The sequence below is a fragment of the Rousettus aegyptiacus genome, unplaced genomic scaffold (genome assembly GCF_014176215.1).
Source record: "Rousettus aegyptiacus isolate mRouAeg1 unplaced genomic scaffold, mRouAeg1.p scaffold_m13_p_13, whole genome shotgun sequence".
NCBI lineage: Eukaryota > Metazoa > Chordata > Mammalia > Chiroptera > Pteropodidae > Rousettus > Rousettus aegyptiacus.
The window spans coordinates 7,204,489-7,224,537 of record NW_023416288.1 but is presented as its reverse complement, the minus strand read 5'-3'; the positions used below and the strand labels follow the sequence as shown (position 1 = coordinate 7,224,537).

At 36.8% G+C, this 20,049-nt stretch overlaps 1 protein-coding gene across 3 annotated transcripts in view; it reads right to left on the bottom strand.

Annotated features, from left to right (window-relative positions):
- Window positions 1-19,466, bottom strand: part of GNAI1 (G protein subunit alpha i1) — a 72,290-nt gene extending 52,824 nt beyond the window's left edge. Inside the window, exons 1-2 of one of the 3 annotated variants that reach the window (XM_016159621.2) lie at window positions 19,449-19,466; window positions 18,771-18,935 (exon numbers count right to left, since the gene is read on the bottom strand). In XM_016159621.2, the coding sequence (XP_016015107.1) occupies window positions 18,771-18,888 (118 nt within the window). In that variant the 5' untranslated portion in view covers window positions 18,889-18,935; window positions 19,449-19,466. The other 2 variants (XM_016159620.2, XM_016159622.2) reach the window with 2 other exon arrangements.
- Between the last annotated feature and the right edge of the window lie 583 nt (window positions 19,467-20,049).

The following is a 20,049-nucleotide window of genomic DNA, read 5'->3' as shown; positions in this document are numbered from 1 at the left end:
CTTGAAGGGGAGTTTCACCTTACAGAAGGGTACCTTAAATCTTTCACTCACCACTAGATCAGGGGTACAAGAACCTCCTCTTTCCTGGCTTTTCACTTCTCCAACGGATGCATAGCACATAATAAGCACACGATAAGTCCTTATCGAATATAAGAAATTAATTTAAGACAAGAGAAAGAATCTTAAGACAATCATCAAAATCATTCTAAATTCTTGCCACTTGGAGGAAATGCCATTTTCAAAAGATATTTTACAGTTTTCTCTTAAATGTAAAACATTTGCTTTACTATAAATAAAGGAAACAATCCTAAATGTAATTTAATAATCGAGCTATGTTATTTGTCAGCCATGAACCTAAATAAAGTTATTCTAGTAAAGAATATAAATTATGGTAGAAGTTTGTTTATCTAAGAAGTATCACATAAAAATCAAACACCCCAAATAACTTCAGTCTAGAAGTAATGTATACACGAGAGTTCACAGAATGGGAGTCAGTCACCCTATCCCTGCCCTGCTTTCCAGGGAAGATCAGGGCTTTATTTCAAAGTCCCTATGCACCAAGTTCAATCCTAGTTTACCATATCAAATACAAAATTCACCACATTCACAGAGGCTTGAAAATACACCCTCTGAACACATTTATAATCCAGAACTCAATTAAACAACAACAACAAAAAACATTATAACCGCAAAAATAACAATTAAAATAAAGATGCACCTCTCCACTTTCCTAAAAAAATCAGTTTAGTAAGTATATAATCATGATTCCCAGAGACGTCTATAAGTTGACTGCCTGAAATAGTTCTAGAAGTTATAATAAAGGAAACAAAAGAGAAGTCACAAAAGATTAGGAAATCTAGACAATCTTCTAAATACAAGACAAAAATATTACTTTCGTTCACTAAAAACTTTTTCCTCTGCCTTTTGGTTGTGTCACCAAGGATGTGTTTCTTTTTGAATGCTCCTGGAGTAAAGCTTCTAGGGCCATAGTTCAGAATGTTAAGACCATTAACTGAAACAGTCCCTCCTCAAAATAAGCTGACCAGAAATACTCCTTTGTACATTCGAATATTTTAGCATTTTGGATGGAACGAGCATCCTATCCCAGGAACCTCTGACTTGTTTATTAATCATCTCTATGTTTTTCTCATACAGTATCGAGCAAAAATACCAACATATCTCTGAATAACCTGTAGAAACAAAATGGTTTTAATTCCAATTCGATAATTAGACATCACTCTTCAAATATACTTACAAGGTTATTAATATAACCATCAACTATATAACTTACCAATCTTTACGGTATACATTTTATAACCAAAACCTTAAACTAAGGTTGCTAAACCATGTATCACGCCTATATCAAAGGAAAAAAAGAATGCAAAGTTAAAAATGAATCTTTTGATTCTTCTTGAAGAATACATTAGATATGACAAGTTTGATTAATTCAATCTGCTCTCTTGATCATACAGAGCCACTTTGTCAATGATAGCAATATTTTTTACATTGTGTCATATTCTTAAAAAATTACTATTTTAGTTACTTTGGTTAATGAGAAAGTCACTGATGTGGAAAAAAGTCTTTCTAATATACAAGTCCACATTTTTTCTTTGGTAAATACAGTGTAGTAAGTATAATGAACTCTTCGAAGATTTGGGGTATTTAATTGCATCAGGTTTTTAAAATAAATTTCATTTTTCATTTGAAATACTTCAGCTCTAGATAGAGAAGATACAAGAGATGTGAATGAATCTATACTAACTCCAGACTGTATCGTGAAGTTGATTTCTCCTACTCATTTTTAATAAAGACATAATTGTTAATTAATTTATTCAACTAATATTTACTGAATGTCTACTCTTCACCAGGTCCTCTCCCCCTAATAGGGGAAAAACACCCTTTATTTTCACAAATGCAAAAGCCCATATGAAAGAACATAAGGACAGAAGTTTACTTTGATCCAACCATAAGAAAGTACCGACAGGCAGGACACCAAGAGGGGTTAAGAACCTGGAATTAAATGATATTTACAGATCCAGCCCGGTCACTTTCTAGTTGTATAGCCTTGGCAAATTACAAACCTAAGTCTCAAAATCCTGCTTTATAACATGACATTAATATTACCTTCCTTAGTTCTAGAAAATTTAAGGAAATAGGGTCCATGATAAGGAAATGGGAGAGGTAATGAAAGTAGAAAGAAAAACAATAATGTAAAAGTAGAGAAATCAATTCAAAATAAACAGATCGACTTAATATTCTTGTTTATGCCCTTGAGTAGCTGAAGGGCTGAATAGTTAACAGCTCTGAACTTGAAACTGCCTCCCTGCATAAGTTCACTTTCTACCCCCAGCATTTATCTTTCCCATAAATAATATTTCCTTTGGCTTTATTTTGCCACTAAACTCCTTGAGGGCAGGATCTATGTTTGTTTGGACCCACACACTTGACACAGCCCATAGCAGATAGTAAGTAGCTAAGGCAGTGTTTATTGAATGCCATCTGCATTTAGGTGCAGAGATATTTTTTTTTTCCACATAGAAAATCAGGCTACTGTGGTGGGAACGCTACTGAGCCTTATGATTCATGATATTGCAGATGATGCCACAATGACACATTTATTCCAATGTAAGTGGAAACACCACAGGAATGAGAGTTTTGCAATAATTCAGTTAGAGAAAGGGGAGAGAATTGAGACATTTTATGGTATTTGGTAGTATAGAAACGCCAAATGCAAAAGTAGTATATACCTGATTCATATTACAATCTGCAGAGCAAGAAATTTTAATGAAAACTGTACAGTTTGTAATTTGTTTTGTTTGTAAAATTTTTGGCTTTACAGTTACTTAGCAATAAGAAATGTATGATTTTTACATCTAATTATGTGTTTGCATAACCGTATATATTTAAGTGATATTGCAATATAGTTAAATCGATATTAGGAACATATGAGTACTGTTTCTTTATTAAGGATTCAGATATTATTTAATTTTGATAAAAACCATCCCAAACTCTACCCATAAACATACCAGGGCAAGACTGGAAATGGATGAGGATGGAAGGGTATTCCTTGAAAGAGAAACAGCATGAACAAGGATATCGAGATGGGAAAGCAAAGGAAATACTCAGAGGTACCAAGGAATAGCATGAGAACTATGGAAAGACAGGGTGGAAGCCAAACCACAGAAACTCTTGAAAAGGCTACTAACAGGTTGACATTCCATAAATAATCAAAACACTGAAGACTTCTAGTTACTTTGGTAAGATCAGAGCTGTCATTTAGGAGGATTAATTTAGAATTAAGAATGGAAAGTGTGAAGGTAAGAAGACCAGGCAGGAGGCTATTACAATAGGTGAATTTATGTGAAAACTGAAAAAAAAAGATAATGGACAAGGTAAGGGAAATGAGAGTAAACAAGGCTTGGGAAATAATCAGATGTGAAAGCACAGAAAAATAAGATCCGAAATTGGCATGAATTAGCCTATGATAACAAAACTTCTGTTTACTTATGAAATGTTTCAGTCTTACAAAATATCTAGAAAATAAGGGGACCTCTGTGTGTCCACTGTCCTGGTTAAGAATTAAAGCAGTAAGCACCCTGATACTTCTCTCCCTCTTTCACTTCTCTCTCTCCCATCTCAGAAACGAGCAACACTTTCAATTTGTTGTTTATCCTCCTCGTATATTTTATACTTTTGCTACGTATATGGGAAAAGCAAACATTTGATGTAAGAAACCTGTACACATAAGACTTAAAACAGATCAAAATTTTACCCAGTAATTCAAGAAAATAACCAGGAACACAAGCACATATGCATAAAATATGACCATTCTAGATTCTAAAACTGGAAGATATCAATTTTCAACATTACTGTGACTAATAACTTATGACAAATCTATAAAATGGACCATTATGTAGCCATTAAACTTGAGATTTACAAAAAATGTTTAACAATAGGTAAACATTTAAGCCAAAAAAAGTACAGTTACATACACATACATGATCATGTCAACTATTCAAAATGCACACAATAAACTCAAAAAGTTTACCCCAAATGTCCAAAGTGCACACATAATACTTTATAATTAGAAAATCAACATTTGAAAATAATACTAAACAAAAGAGAACAATAACTATATTTTCTTCCCATGTTCTACATAACTAAGGATATTCAGGTCACACTGAGATTCTTAGTAATTCTGATAATTCTTGTATCACTCAAGACTGAGCAACTTAAAACATAAAAGACAATGAACATATACATCACCATTGATGGAATAATTCAGTAAAAGTTATTTCTTTGTTTAAAAGATAATAAACTGTTTTCTGATACTAAATATACAAAGGATTTGGGGTGGGGGGAACAGTTCAACAGCCCTTTCCCTTGCTTTTCTGAGGAGCAGGCTCAGCAACCCTGCACTGTTCTCCAACCAAAGCTGCCTGAACCAGAGGGGGTAAATACTTGACCAAAAGGAAGCCCAATTTTCACCTGGCAAAGGCCTAGGACTCCACAGCTTGAGGCAAAAGTTGAGATGGGCTGATTCTGGAAAACTACTTAAGAGTTTGAGGCAGCGCTGAGAACTGAGCTTTAGCTCATTAAGTGAGGAAACAAAAAGGCTGATGGAAATCACTGCAGCAATAGCAGGCAGCTCCAGAGCCAAAGGTACCTACCTGCTTGGTTCTCGACCCACTAGCTTCAAAGAGTGTCAGTCTCACGTTTCCCTGAGTCTTCTGAGTAATAATGCCCTCCTGGCTAGGGCTAGCTTGAGGACTCTCTTCCTAGCACGGAGAGACCCCTACCTAAAAACGGAAGGGTTCTTCACACTCTTATTATTTCCCATATCTGCCAACACAGATGTCAATTAATTACTATAAGAGAATGACATGTAAACATTAAATATAAAATTAGAGAAACAGCTAGAATGGAAGAAAAACACTTTTCAAATATTTTATGCCCAAGAAAGTTGCAGAATGTGTCATTTATAAAATCTCTATACTGAAATTTTAACAGTAGATCCCATTAAAGTATAAAACAATCTTGGATCCATATTCTATAATTCATTATTAGTACAAGCAATGCACTCACAAGAGTACTATAATAACAGAAATGCTTTGATTGAATGCTTCAGTTTAAGGCACACATATATCGAGGTTTAGAAACTTAACTTTAAACTAAACTTTAAAATGCAACAAATGTAAATGAGATATACGTTATTAAAATCCAGCCTTTCTTCAATCACAGACTACATATATGGAGAGAAAATGGCAAGTAAGTTATATCTCTATATTCTTACTTAAAATGTTTTATCGAATAAGCTGGCTGTCTTGGCTACATATTTATCCATGTAATACACATTACTTAAAATTATTATAAACTAAAAATCTAATCTTAACTTTAAGAAATCCAGACATAACATTATGCCAAATGATTTCTAGACTACTAATTCTAAAAATACTAAAATTCAACTTTCAACTTATTCCCCCATGTGTACAGATCCACTGTAAAAATCCCTCATGGCATTTTCTACATCATTCATAAAAAGTTAAGTTTCTTATCTAACATTCATTATTTTATAATATTTTATTTTTGCTTTTTAAAAATAACATTTGCTCACTGATGAACAAAATCATCCACATACCTAAATTCAAAATCTATACAAGTCTGTGAATTATAAAGCATTAAGTCTTACTGATTCTCCAAAGGTTGCCACTATTAAGAGTCTGTTAAGAGTTTCATATTTTTCAAAATCATTGTTTTTATACTAGTTACTTTTATATTAGAGCATAACTTATTTCAGATGTGACTGCTACAATACACTGGACCACATTTCTTGGTTGATAACTTTTCAGGATATTAGTTCTGAAATACTAAACATAACCATGTGCACAGTATAAATTACTATACAGCTCATTACTCATTCTTTGCTCTGAAAGTTTCTGAATAGTTCTTGGCAAAAAAAAAACAAAATTCAACCTGACATATAAAATGCAATCATCCAAAACAAAGTTACAATGATGGACTACGAAGGCATAGTAAGGCAAACAGACAAGAAAAGAAAACCAGAACCCATCTTCTGTACTTAAACTTCTAACTAAACTAGCCAAAATAACCATATTGTTTTTATCTAATGGTTATATGCTTAAAGAACATTTTTTTTACTTTAACTAAAATCAGCTTCCCAAAGATTGTTCCATTCCTAGATACCTAGATAATGCAGGCCATAGGGTTGGCATTCTATAAATATTTGTAGAATACATTTCATAAGAACCAGATGTCATAACTAAGTGAAAGTAAGCCCAAGCCACAAATGATACAACAATGAAAGCACAAGTTATAAAACATTTATGCTATATTTAATTACAAAATATTCCATATTGGCGAAATGTTTTTTTAATAATGTATATATCATTTGCATTTGTTGCATTGTAAAGGTTTAGTTTATATACATTTCTAAAACTTGATATGTGTGTGCCTTAAACTGAAGCATTGTCAGCGCATTTCTGTTCTTATAGTAATTTTCTGAACATGTTTCTTCTACTAATAACAGATTACAGAACACAGATCCAAGATTGTTTCATGCTTTAATGCAATCCACTGTTACAACTTCAGTATAGAGACTTATAAATGACAAAATATTTCACATTTTGTAGGTACCTGTTAGTAAATATTAATGTGAAGGACATTTACTAAGATCAGAATTCCCTTTAAAGGCAATGGTCATTCTGTTGCATGTGCATATAGATTAGAACTGAGGTTATATAAAAATAGCATGATCACTTATTTCAAGTCCAATTACTACAAAAAGTGAGTTTGCAATCACTTTTTATTTACTTCTGACAAACGAAATTCATCATGAACATTACTAGATGAAAACGTTCATAAAAACATTATTATAAGGTCACTTTCAATCTGACCTGAATAATCATATCAAAAGAAATGCACTTTAAAAATTCTTGCTAAGTACACAGAAGATTCATTATCACTAATTAGTTTTTGATTACTCACCAGGAAGCATGTTTCCATGCAAGATAATATTAAATAGTTTTTCTCAAAATGCACTATAAAACAAGACTCCATTTTAACATTATAAGTTTATAATAATAATGTGACAGGCATTATAAATGTGTGTGTACATATATGTAAATGTATAAAGATAATGAGTGGTGACTTCGTGCAAGGTACTGTTTTAAATTCTTTATTGATAAGGCTATGAGAGGCTTCATGAATGTAGCAAAGATGGAGTAAGTATTGCTCATAAAATGGATAAATGGAAAAATGCCAGGAAGATCACCTACCCTAGGAATGGGCTGTGGATCAGCAGCAAAGGCATCATCCTCCAAGAGCTTGTGAGAAATGCAGACCCTCAAGCCCCACCCCAGACCTACTAAATGGGAATCCCTGATTCTAACTTATTTCTATACATATAAAAGTTTAAGAGCTGCTTTAGGAAAATAAGGTGAGGACACGTGGAGCTGCAATATCATACAATAAGGACAACTGTGAAAACAACCTAATTGAAAGCAGAAATTTAAAAACAAGAGAATGTAATGCAAGGAATAATTTGAAAATTACTAATGTGTTTTTTTTATCCTTTGCATTTACATGAATAATGGGAGAAGAGGCAGAAAGGCTGCATTAGTGACATCTACATAGAAGAAATGGATGACTACAAGTGGCTTACTCTCCAGGTATTACATGATAGAGACTATAAACCTGGCAGCCACTGGGTAATCAGTGGCCTGGTAGAAACTGTAGAAGGCAGAGATATGGGAGGTAGGGAGCCATCACTATCCTGATCTCCTCTTTGGGCCAATGTTTCAGAGGTGAAAGGTACGTCAAAGAAGATGAAGAGATTGCTAAAGGCAGAGAGTGCTAGCTGGATCCTGGGAAAAGAAAGTCATCTAAGCAGCAATACATCCAAGCAGCCTGGTGGAAAGTGTCGCTAAGCAGAAGGAACACCTGAGTTCATCTTGCCACAGCACCCTGACACCACTGTAGAATGGATGCAACATATTATTTTCCATATGCTTAAGGTGACTAGAGAAGGCAGAGCACTCAAGATATCAAAGAGCTTGGTTGGCTACCACATACTGGCTCTACAGCAAAGGGCTGCCAGGAACAACAGAGATTAGGAAGTCCACAGCATCCACGAGAGAAAAAGGAGGGTCAAGACAGCATGAGAGATGGTCCCAGCTATGACCAAAACGAGACACAGTGGACCAAGATGGATATTCACACTTAAGCAGTGGATACCAGCAGACGAGAAACAAGCTGGTTGTCGGGTACAAAGGCACGACGACGGAAGTCAATGAGGATGCCCAGCACAATACCTGGAAAGCCTCCCCACTGCTCAAGCCTCAGTGGCTTTGGCACAGGCATGCTCTTTCTCTCTTGCTCTTCCTCTCCCTCTTTCCCTCCTTCCCCTCCTCCCTCACTCCCTCCCTCTCTCCCCCACCCTAACCCCAAACACAAACACACATACACCTTTCACTCACTTCTCATCCTAAGCAGAGACCATATGAATGAAGAGTAGAGGGAGGCAAAAACTGCACAGAAACAAAGAAAAACCATAAGTTCAGTGTCGCTGGATGACAAAAAGTGAGGCAGGAAAATAAATATTTAGAAAATAAAATCAATGAAGATGTGACTAATTAGGTGGGAAGGCAAATAAGTCAAGGATGGGTGGTGCCACCAACTAAGAAAGAAAAAACATGAAGTGAAAAAAAGTGGCTGAATGAGAGACGATGCCTTTTGTTTTAGAATATTGTGTTGAAGTAAATTAGAAATAAACCTGCCCTCTACCCTCAACCCTCAAGACTGAAAGGAAAACTGCAGCCAACCTAAATAGGGTAGACAGGATTCACACAGACAATGTACTGGTTAATATATGCTCACAATAAAAAATTGTAAAAGACAAGTCTACCTATCATGCTACAGTCAAGACACTATAAGCTGAATCCCAAGAACTTCAAATAATAAATTTTCAAAAACTATTAAATATGGTATAATAAAAGTGACTTCTTGTAAAAGCTAGAAAAAAGAAGACAAGAATTTTTTTAAAAAATTAGAAATATTTTCTAGAAATGAAAACATCATTAAAATTAAAAAATTAATCTATTAAAAGGCAGATTACGTTATTACTGAATAAAGAAAGTGAACCAGAAGATATGTAAGTAGCACAAAAAGACAAGGAGATAAAAAACTGGAGAGATTTTTAAAATACATGTTAAAATGAGAAGCCCAACCTAATTATAAAAGAAACTCCAGAAAAGATAATAGCCACAAGATATTATTGCTAAAAAAATACATATTGGTGTGGGTTACGTGTCTATTTCTCAATATTTCTATACCATTGAAAAGGTCCAAAATTTTAAAATAAAAATTTAAAGAGTGAATAGAAAGTGAAAAAGTAAAAATGGGAATGCAAACAAGTATTTTTAAAAGTTTAGCTGAAAAAAAAAATGAGAGATTAAAATTAATTTAAGGAGGGCATGAATAGTTTTGCTTGGATTTTATTAATTTTAATGCTAGGCATAAACATTCTGAAGTCATGCCTTAAAGAAGTGTGAAGATGGCACAGAGAATCCGGGTAGATGGAAAGGGTCTAGAGGAAGGAGAGAATAAAACGAGTGTGAGCAAGTGCAGAGAGCTGGCCTTGAATTAGGGGAGCACCATCTCATCAGTTCTGGCAACTTTACTGACCAGCATCACGACTTTTTACAATTCCAACGCATATCTTGCACACATTTCCTGATCTGGTTGCTTATAATATTGATGTGCTCAGTTTGAATAACCTCAGTGGATCAATTTTAAATTGTATAGAAATAAATGTAATTTTCGAAATCAGATTACCTTCAGAACTTCCAACTTCCAATAAGAAAGAAGTTTTTCTTCTAACTCATATTATACTGATCTTAAGTGCTGTTTACTTATAGGTCCCATGCCTCTTATTGAGAAAAGCTGTCAAATAAAAAGTGTATGTCCAAGCAAGAAAAAACATAATATAGATTAGATAATTATTAGAAAATAATTCTGGACTGTTCCCTAGAAAGGCAAGGTAAACAGAAGAATTCCCAGGTCATTTAAGGCCAAGTCTTAAGGGACTCCTCTGAAAAATTATTAAGTCATAAATATGATCACAGATTCTGTGCTCTGTTTTTTCTATATCAACGTTACTACTACTTTGCAAGAGATGAATTTAAAAGTAAATTCATGGAAATTCTGGAGTTTTATTAGGAATCTCTTTGAATACATGAGTACAGGGAATTTCAAAAAGGTTTTTAAAATTTGTAGAAAGTAATCATAAATTCCCCTGAGAAATGGCACATTCATTTCAATCAACTCAAATAATGTTTCATAATTTACACTAATAGCTTTGTTTTATTTTCAAGAAAGATAAATGTTTGCAAAAATTACTGCATTTATTCTAAAAATGGGTAATAAAATAGAAAATTACTTTTAAATCATCTATAAAGCTTTGCAGTTACTTACAATTCACTCTCTATACAATTCCTAACATAGCACAGATATTTACCTTGTCTATTCTCAGTTGAGAAACTGTTAACAGAAATCCAAGTCCCATGAAGAAGCTATGATGTGATCAGAAACTAGTAATATATATTTCTTGAAGCCTTTGCTATGTATGCACTCAGCATTTGCTTAGAAGAGCCAACAAAAGAGTTTAATGTCCATGGCCATAAATGATGAACCTGCAAGGAGGCAAAGAGGGAAGACTCACCGCAAAGAGTCTCTAACCTTTATAATATTTATTATAAGCTGTGTTTACAATAACAGCTTATATTTATTAGGAACTTAGGTGCCATGTCCTATTTCCAAGTACTTCAGATGCATTAGTTTACTTTGTCCCCTAGTCCTATGAGGTAGGAACATTTGTTATCTGACATTCATAGAAAAGAAAACTAAAGCTTAAAGAATTGAAATAACTTGCCCAAGGTCTCAAGGAAAACATTTTACTGCCAGAGTTCTGGATCAACCGCTTTTCCCTAACTAGAGGGTCTCCCTACAGAGCTATATAAATTTGGGAGGGATAAAATTCCTTATGTGTAGAGAATGTAAGAAACTAAATTCGGAGACAACAAAGTCTCTTCTAAGTTGTAAGTTACAATACGATACAGAGTTTACAGCCAATAAGTATCAAAAGTCAGCTCAGAAATAACATGAAGGAAATGAGCAGATTTAACCACAGTGATTTCTGAGAAGCATGCTACCGCCACCCTCATTCCACAAGATCAACAATCAAGATCCCAAGTATCTATTATAATACCATTTCTTCCCTATTTGCCATTATGAGAAATTATTTTTGTGTATATGTTTTACAGTAGATTGTAAGTAGATTGTAGATTGTATGTAGACTGTAAATTCTCTTAAGGATTTGGTAAATCTAAGGCAAAATTTGACAACACAATAAGACAAAACTTGACACCGAGAATATGGAATGACCTTTGTAAATGCCACCAATGATAATTCTCACCACATAAGAATAAGCAAGACATAAAGAACAGACTGTGGTGAGCTTCTGAGCATGCTGCTGACTCCCAAAAGCCAAAGTTACTCACCATCACATCATCCTGTGTAACAGATATGATTGTGAGCCTATATTTAAGGCCCACTGCATTACTGTATCCCTTTTAAGAAAGCAGTCAAATAACATTTGAAGTTGCAATGCAATAATCCTGTTGAAAACAAAGTGTTCAGAATATTCAAATATAAAAATTGCATTTCACCCTACCATTTAATTCACTGAGAGTCACAATATTTTTCTGATTATGTAATAGGAATTTGGTCCCCAAATTAATTTCATTTATTTAGATCCGTTACATATAATGTAGGTTTCCGTTATTCTAACCAGCAAGATATGAGAGAAATGGGTATACACTGGGCCAAAATTCACTAAAATTACCCAAGGGACAAGGGAAACTTTTTCCCTTTAAAGGACTACTAGTCGAAATTAATGTTCAACCACTGACCTAGTCATTCATTTAATCAATATTTATGAAAGGACTACTATGTACCACCCCATTAGGTGATTAAAAAAAAAGTCAGACAGATTCATGCTGTGATGGAGCCAACCCCATCAATGCAACAGATAATAAAAATGTAAATGCACAAGATGATTTCAAAACGGTGTAATTATGAAAGGAGAGGAAGGAAGACTAATTTAGACTGGACGGTCAGGTACAACTTCACTGAAGACAAAAAAAAAAAAAAAAAAGTCTTATTCTTTCACCTACGTCTCAAGTGAAACATCATAGGTTCAATATGAAGCACCAGAAACTGGTAATTTTGCTGTTACCACAAGTCATATAATTTGCAAAGAATTGAAGAACATAAAATTACAGTCATTATGCAGTCTCCAAAGTTAAACAAGAGATATTAATAAGAATATCTATAAGTGAGATGCTGCTGCAACAAACAAAAACAATGTGGAAATGGCTTTGGAATTAGGTGATGGACAGAGGCTGAAAAAATTCTGAGGAGCATGATGGAAAGAGCCTAGGGTGCCTTGACACACTTTTTGAAAGAAAGCCCCAGTGAGGGCTCAGAAGGAACTGAAAAACTGGGTAGAGAAAACATGTATGATCTTAGAAAATACCTAAGCTGTCAAGAACAGGCTATGGATAGAAATATGAACTTTAAATGTGCTCCTGAAGAGGACCTGAATGAAAAAGAGGAACATGTGATTAGAAAAAAGAGGAAAGGATCCTTGCACAGTGGCAGAAAGCTTAAGTGAATTATCTCCTGCAGTAATGAGGAGCAGAGCTTCCAAACTATGAACCTGGATGTTTAAATGAGATTTCCAAGAAAACTGTAGAAAGTACGACCTCTTTTTTTTTTTTATGGTTATAGCAAAAAAGGGAGAGGAAAAAGATAAATTAAGAAAGTACAAAATGAAAGAATGCTGTCAAATCACCATGATTCTGTAGGCAAGAAACAGGCTGATAAAATGACTCAACTGCAAACATGTGCTACCTTTCACTAAAAAGAAAGGATGACTCTCAGGATGGAGTCCAGCGCCCAGAAAGTGGAATAGAGAGTCAAAGATGATTATTCCTAGGCCTTAAAACCTAATGTAGTTTGTAAAGTGCATGAGACTAATGACTCTTTTATTCTTCTTACTTTCACTGTCTTTGAAAGGAAATGTCTGTAACTGATACTCTGCCTCTCCACCATTTAGCCTAGGAGCAGATAACATGTTTTCTAGTCTCATAGGGTCTCAGATGAAGAAGAATTTTTGTCCCAGGAATGACTTATACACAGAATATCATCCATACCTGGATAAGATCATGTGATCTGGATGAGATTTTTGATGCTGTAATGTGTTAAGATTTTTGGAGATGCTGAGAAAGGGTAAATGCATTTTGCATATGGGAAAAACATGAATTCTGGGGAACCAGAGGGCAGACTGCAGTAGGCAGAATAATGGCCCACAAAGACACTGGAAACTTGAACGTGTTACGCTACATGGCAAAAAGAAACTTTACGGATGTGATTAGAGTTAAGGGTCTTGAGATGAAATTGTCATCCTGGATTATTTGGGTGGGCCCAATGCAATCACAGGGTCCTTGTAAGTGAAAGGGAGGTATGAGAGTGACGCTACAAGAGAGTCCACCAGCCATTGTTGGCTTTGAAGATGGAGAAAGGTGTCATGAGCAGATGAAAGCTGGTGGCCTCTAAACAGAGACTGGAAAGTCAAAGGAACAGATTCTCCTCTAGAACCTCCAGAAGAAAATAACCCCCACTGACATCCTGATTTTTAGCCCTGTGAAACCCGTTTTGGACTTCTGGCCCCCAGAAATGTTAAATGTTAAATGTTAGTTAAATGTTAAATGTTAAATGCTAAATAAATAAATAAATAGAATGAATGAATGAATAAGTGATGGATGAATAAATGAATGTATGAATGAATGAATTTGGCAGTTATTTAAGCCACTAGGTTTACAGTAACAAACATTCATTTTAAAATTATTTTTGCCCTATTTCTGTTAAGGTTTTTAACTAGTATTTAACAAGTTATGACAGAAAGCAGCCTAAACACTGTAAGATTGGGTGCAACTGACCTTACTTCATTAGGCTCAAATGCCACCTGGGATCTGAGCTTCATCAATGTCACACTCTGGGAAGGCACACATTAGGTAATTGCATTCTAGAACATGTTACCAAGAAATATGTGACCTAGAAACGTGACAAATACATTCGGGCCCTCCCATGTGAATGTGTGGTATCTTGAATTTTCCAAAACAGAGAGATGTATAACAAATAAAAATTAAGATTGTGGTTGAATATTCAATTTTTGTTTTAAAATATTATAACAATCTTTTCCAGGATTAAATAATATCTCCTACTAAATCCTATAAGATAGACATATTTCCTATCATTCATAAATTTAATCAGATGCATGATCTTTATGTTTAAAAGAGGCCAAAAATAAGATTAGAAAATGAAATGCATCCTAAAAAAAAGGAATAACACTACAACTGCAACAAAGCACACTCCAATAAAATAGTCAATGTCATTTTCTCTAATTTATCAAACAATACAATGACTGTCAAAATTTCTTTTAAATATGGGGAAAAAATCTTAATCCAAACAATTTGCTTTTAGATCCCATGCACTTATTTTGGTCACCAAATATTATTACTATTCCTTTTTTGTTCACTGTTTGTCTGAGTAGTTATTTGTCCTCATCGACACTGAAAATGGCAGAGTATACGGTTTATATTCCAGGTAAATCTTATCCTACACAAAATATTAACACAATTAAGAACTAATTATGCACATGACAAAGTAAATGGGTCATTAGGGATACAGAATAACTTACAAAGATTCTGACTCTGAAGTGCTCATATTAGTGGGGGAAGTAGGTGGAGCAGAAGGCTGACCAACATTAGAAACCAGAGTGCAAATATGCTTTACCATATGCCTATTCCAGGTCTAGAAGAAAGTTTTTATTCTGCGGGCAAAGGAGAAGTCAACAAAAGTTTCTAAGCAAGGAATGAACAGGATACCTATAGTAGGAAGAACAGTTCAAAGCAAAGAACAGCAACAGGAAAGCCTACCTGTATTTAGGCTGCCAGAGGCAAAAGAGAACTTGAACAATGAATGTGAGAATGAAAGACAGAAAATACAGAAAAATCATCCCTTTTAAAACATACTTTAATACCACCCATTACACCACCTGTGGCTCTTATTAAAGTAATGGCTAATTGCTAATACAAGCTAAGTGAGTTGAACAAGGAGCATGTAACCCATGTTGAAATACCAGGTTCATTTATTCAAGGAAACAGATTTTCTGACATCTAAGATCCTGAGCCAATTCTAAGGAAATAACTAAAGCAATTCAAAATGCAAAAGTCTTGCAATGCCGGAATTTCTCAACTAAGAAGTCATAGGGCAAGTTTAAAGGGAGCAAAAAGATTCATGATATAGCTTTTCAAAGAGGTAATTAGTGGTAGCAATAGAAAAATATTCACCAAGCAAAAGAAATCTAATCTCTCATCTAATATTCACTCAACCTATAATATTTAAACCAAACTAAAGGAGATAAGGATATGGATTTTTATTTTTATTTTTTTCTGTGTGTGAGGATGAGTGCAGGAAAAGATAATCAGGTGGAATGAAAGAAAATAAAAACTGAAAGCTTCAGAGTTAAATGACTTATGAAAAAAATTCATAAAAATTTACACATCTAACTCCCGTGTCTTTGAAAATTATAATAAAATAATATTTAATAAGTACCCGTATTATAATATAGCCTCACAAAAACAACAGGCTAGGCCTAATGAGACTTAGAAGGATAATAAATTGTAACATCCTCGAAGATATAACAATAAAAAAAAGTTTTCCTCTGAGACAATTACCCATATATGATGGAAAGAAAACATTCCTTATTAAAATGTTTCTCTTATTTACTAATCTTATTCTAATACGAAAGTCTGAAAACTAAACCTAAGACTTGAAACACCCAAACCCTAACCTAATTTCCTGTAGGTCAGTGATGACACTACTAGGTCCTGCTCCTAATAAAGATAATGAAATACTTCTGATTTAAAAAAAAAAAAAAAATTATAATAGATACCCAGTACCAAATTTTTTTTTTTACTAACTCAACTCAGATGTCTAAAAACATAATAGATATCTTAAGAAAAAAATGCAATAAAATAAACTAATCCACCATCTTCAATGTACTTTGGAAGCATTTTGTCTTAAAAGATAAATCTTTTGGTGAGAAAAACAAAATAACTGAAGAGGAAGAAGATCTAATGTAAATGGAACTGACATTGGTTATAGGTTACTTAGAAACCATTTTATATTTCTAATTGATTCAGTTGCTGTTTTATAGAGAATGATTTCACTGAGCTGCTTACACACTTTAAACATCCAAGAAAGAACTAAATGTCAACACTTCACTACCAAAGTCAAATTAGGTGGGAAAATGCTTTCAAACAGTCTAAGAATTGAGATTTATGAAATAAGTAAGTAAGCCAGCATTCCGTTTGTAGGAATTAGGGTGTTGGAACTCTGGGCAAAAGGGTAGAGTGAGAGTAAGACAGATAAGGAGAGGAGGGAGGAGAAGTGGGCCAATAAGACAGAATTTCCACATAGAGAAAAGGTGAAAACAAAAGACTAAAGCTGCAAAAGACAGCTTAAGGAATTGTTACCTAAAGATCTTTAAAAATCATTTTGAAATTGTTCTAATGTTACTGGTATGGAGAAGTAAAAATTCCATAATTTCTTCTGAAAATCACCACTCACTACACTCTTCTCATAATTCTCACTAGTTGGCTGTAGAGATGCAACTCTTGGTTCTACATTATACATTCAGCTATATTTGTTAATCTATAACAATAGTTCTCTGCCAGAGGTTAATTTTTGCCCCCACAGGTCATTGGGGGATATCTGGAGGCATTTTTAAGGGTCACAGGTTAAGGGGGCTGCTATTGGAATCTAACAGGTTAGAGACCACAGATGCTGCTGAACAACCTACAATGCACGAGACAGCGCACAGATCAAAGGATTATTTTGTCCAAAATGCCAACAATGTCAAGGTTGAGAAACACTGATCTTTTCTGAATACTAGCAAAAACCAACTTGGACCTTCACCCTAGTCATCTCTCTAACAGACACCTAATTAAAGCATAGGACACCACCAAAGGACTCATTTTTCAATTTCTTTAAACATGGTGGATGACTGGCTCAAACTAAAATACACTGAAATTATATTATCAGGAGTGCAGAAATGTAGAAAAATAACTTTTAACCCTTCTTTTGTTTCATTTTTGTCTCAAGCACATTCAATTCATAAAAGGAGCACCCACATGTTTCTGTATTAAGGTCTTTCTCTTCTATGCTCTATACACTGAAAAATACACTGACCTTGGTGAAATACAATATTTCTCATTAATGTAAAAACTTAGGTAAACAGTATTAACGGAGTATTTATGTTGGGAGTGAGGGTGCAGAAAGCCACGCAGGTCTTTAAAATGCAAAGTTATTTCACAGTTTGCTTGCAAAATGACTCAGATCATTATTACTTTTAGTCATGCCAAGTTTACTGCTTCTAAGCCTACAAGTAATGGAGGAAAAAAAAAACACACACACCATTTTTCCTGCAGTCACTAAACCAATGAAACAGACGCTTACTGAAAACAGGTTTCGTGCAATTTTTTTTTTATTATAACTTATAAAAATAAAAGCAATCCCTGAGAGTGTAAATGAAGACTCTGAGAAATCTTTCATCTACCCTAAGACCTATACGGTGTGCAATGGAAATAAACAAAAGAAAATCCTAACTCACGACATCCACAAATCTTACGTGCTGAATATTTTCCTAATGTATCCCTCAGTCAAAACCCTGGCTTACTCTTTTTATATTACCATCCATCAAACAACTGGAAAAGACCTCCACATAGCGTTCACCGAGAGAACAATACTAAGAACAAATAAAAGCCTTGGCGTTGTACCTGGCAAATCTCATTCATCAGAAATCATGGCAGCGAAAAGAGAATTGTGTAGTCCGGCTTGACCCTTTCGTACCTTCACATTGGATTTTACCGCTCGAGTATCTATCTTACTGGAGCAAATGTTACCCAACTTTGGTGGTTTCCATGCCCCCACACTAATAAAAAACCAAGCATCCAGAGTAGCCTACTTCCTTACGCAACATAATCAGGTAAATATAATTAGTGCTCGTTTAACATTTACAGAAGCGCCATAGGAAGTTAAGAGGAAAGACACATTTCAATCCCACGGAGGCCCCACAAAAGGTGCACTGATTTCACCAAACGTGGCACTCTTGACATGGGAAAACCACAACCGCGAAACATCTCGTACGAAAAGGTTTCCGGAAAGGAAGGGGGGGGAGGTGCTTTTATTTTCTTGTCGCGAATGCCCCTTCATCTTTATAAAGCTGAACTAACTTCAAAGAAAAGAGGTTACTCGCGATCCGCTCTTCGGCTCCCCACGGGGTCCACACCGAGGCACATAAGTGAGGTGAAGCTCCCGCCCCACCGCCGGCGAGTTCTCACTGGCCAGGAGGAGGCAGGGAGAGGACCGGGGAGATGGGTACCCGCCTCGGCTCCGCACCCAACCAGACAAGCTCACGCTCGGAAACCATTCTGGGTCGCTACGAGACACGTCCCCTCCGGGGTTCCGAAGGCCAAGGGGCCCGCAGCGACCCCAGCGCAGCGGCCGCCCCCGGGGCGCCCCGGGTCTCCGCCCGCGGCCCCTGCGTCCGCCCCGGCCGCCCTTACCCAGCAGCAGCAGCTTGACCTCACGCGCCGCCTTCTCGCCATCCTCGCGGAGGTTCCGGTCGATCATCTTACTCCGCTCCACCGCCGCCTTGTCCTCGGCGCTCAGCGTACAGCCCATTGTGCCAGGAGCGAGAGCCTGCTGCCGCTCCCTTCAAGTCCGACGCGCTGTCGCGGAACACAGGTGAATTCTTGCTCTCTGGACGCGGGCGTTCGAGGACCTCCCGACGCTGGCCACACCACCCCCACCCACTTCCTAACCCGAGCGAGGAAAGCGAAGGAGCAAGCGGCGCCGCGCAGCTCTTCCCCGCGGCCGGGTTCCGCGCCTGGCGTCCCTCGGCGTCCCTCACCGTCCCCGAAGTCCCAGCTTTGGAGGTTCTGGGTGCAACGGACGCTGCCCTCCCAGCCGTGGCCGCGCTGCAGCCTCTAGAAGCCCGGCGGAGATCGGCGTCCTAGCGCCGCCGCGGCCCCGCCCCTGCCCGCCTCTGCCCGCCCCTCCCGCCGCCCGGGGACCACTCCCAGAGCGCGCTCCCGCGCACGTGCCCTCGGACAGCGCCCCCTCGGACGGGCGCGCGCGCTGCCGCGGAACCCTGACAGCGCGGCGGCCCAGGGCCCGCCACCCCCGGGACCGCTCCTCGTAGGAGCCCGCCGCACCTCGAACTGTCCAGCGAACACCCTTACCTCGCTCTCTCCGCCGGAGTGGGATAATTTCTTCCCGTTTACTCACACCCAGGGAGCTGTGCGGACCTGCCTGACCCTTCGGAGTGAGGGTGGGAGAGCTGCCAAAGTTGGTAGCCGAAAAAAGCCAGTCCTGGGCGTTTGAGCATGCCCAGCTCCGGTTTTCGAAATGTAAACCTCTGTCGGCTGGCCTTCAGGACTGTGGGAAATAGAAGGAGCTGGGAAGGGAATGGAGCCGTGGCGAAAGCAGAGAAAGCAGAGATGGGGACACTGGGGAACTGAAAAGTCTGGAGAGGGGGAGTCTTTCCAGACTGGAGGAGGGCAACCTTCTTCCTTCTTGTTGTTTTTCTTTCCTTCTAACATTCCCTCCTTCCATCCTCACGTTTCTTTTCACAAGCAGAGAACATTTTTGAAGGATTTCCTCATAACTTGAAAAAATGTGAGGCAAAGAATCAAGAGTATATTTTAAAATGACAAGAGGAATAAAACACACCCACACAAATCTGCTCCACACCATAACCGTCTTCCTCTGGGGCGGCATTTAAGTTTCCAAGCCAGAATTTGAACCAATGTTGATGAATGTGTTAGTAAATCATAAGCCACT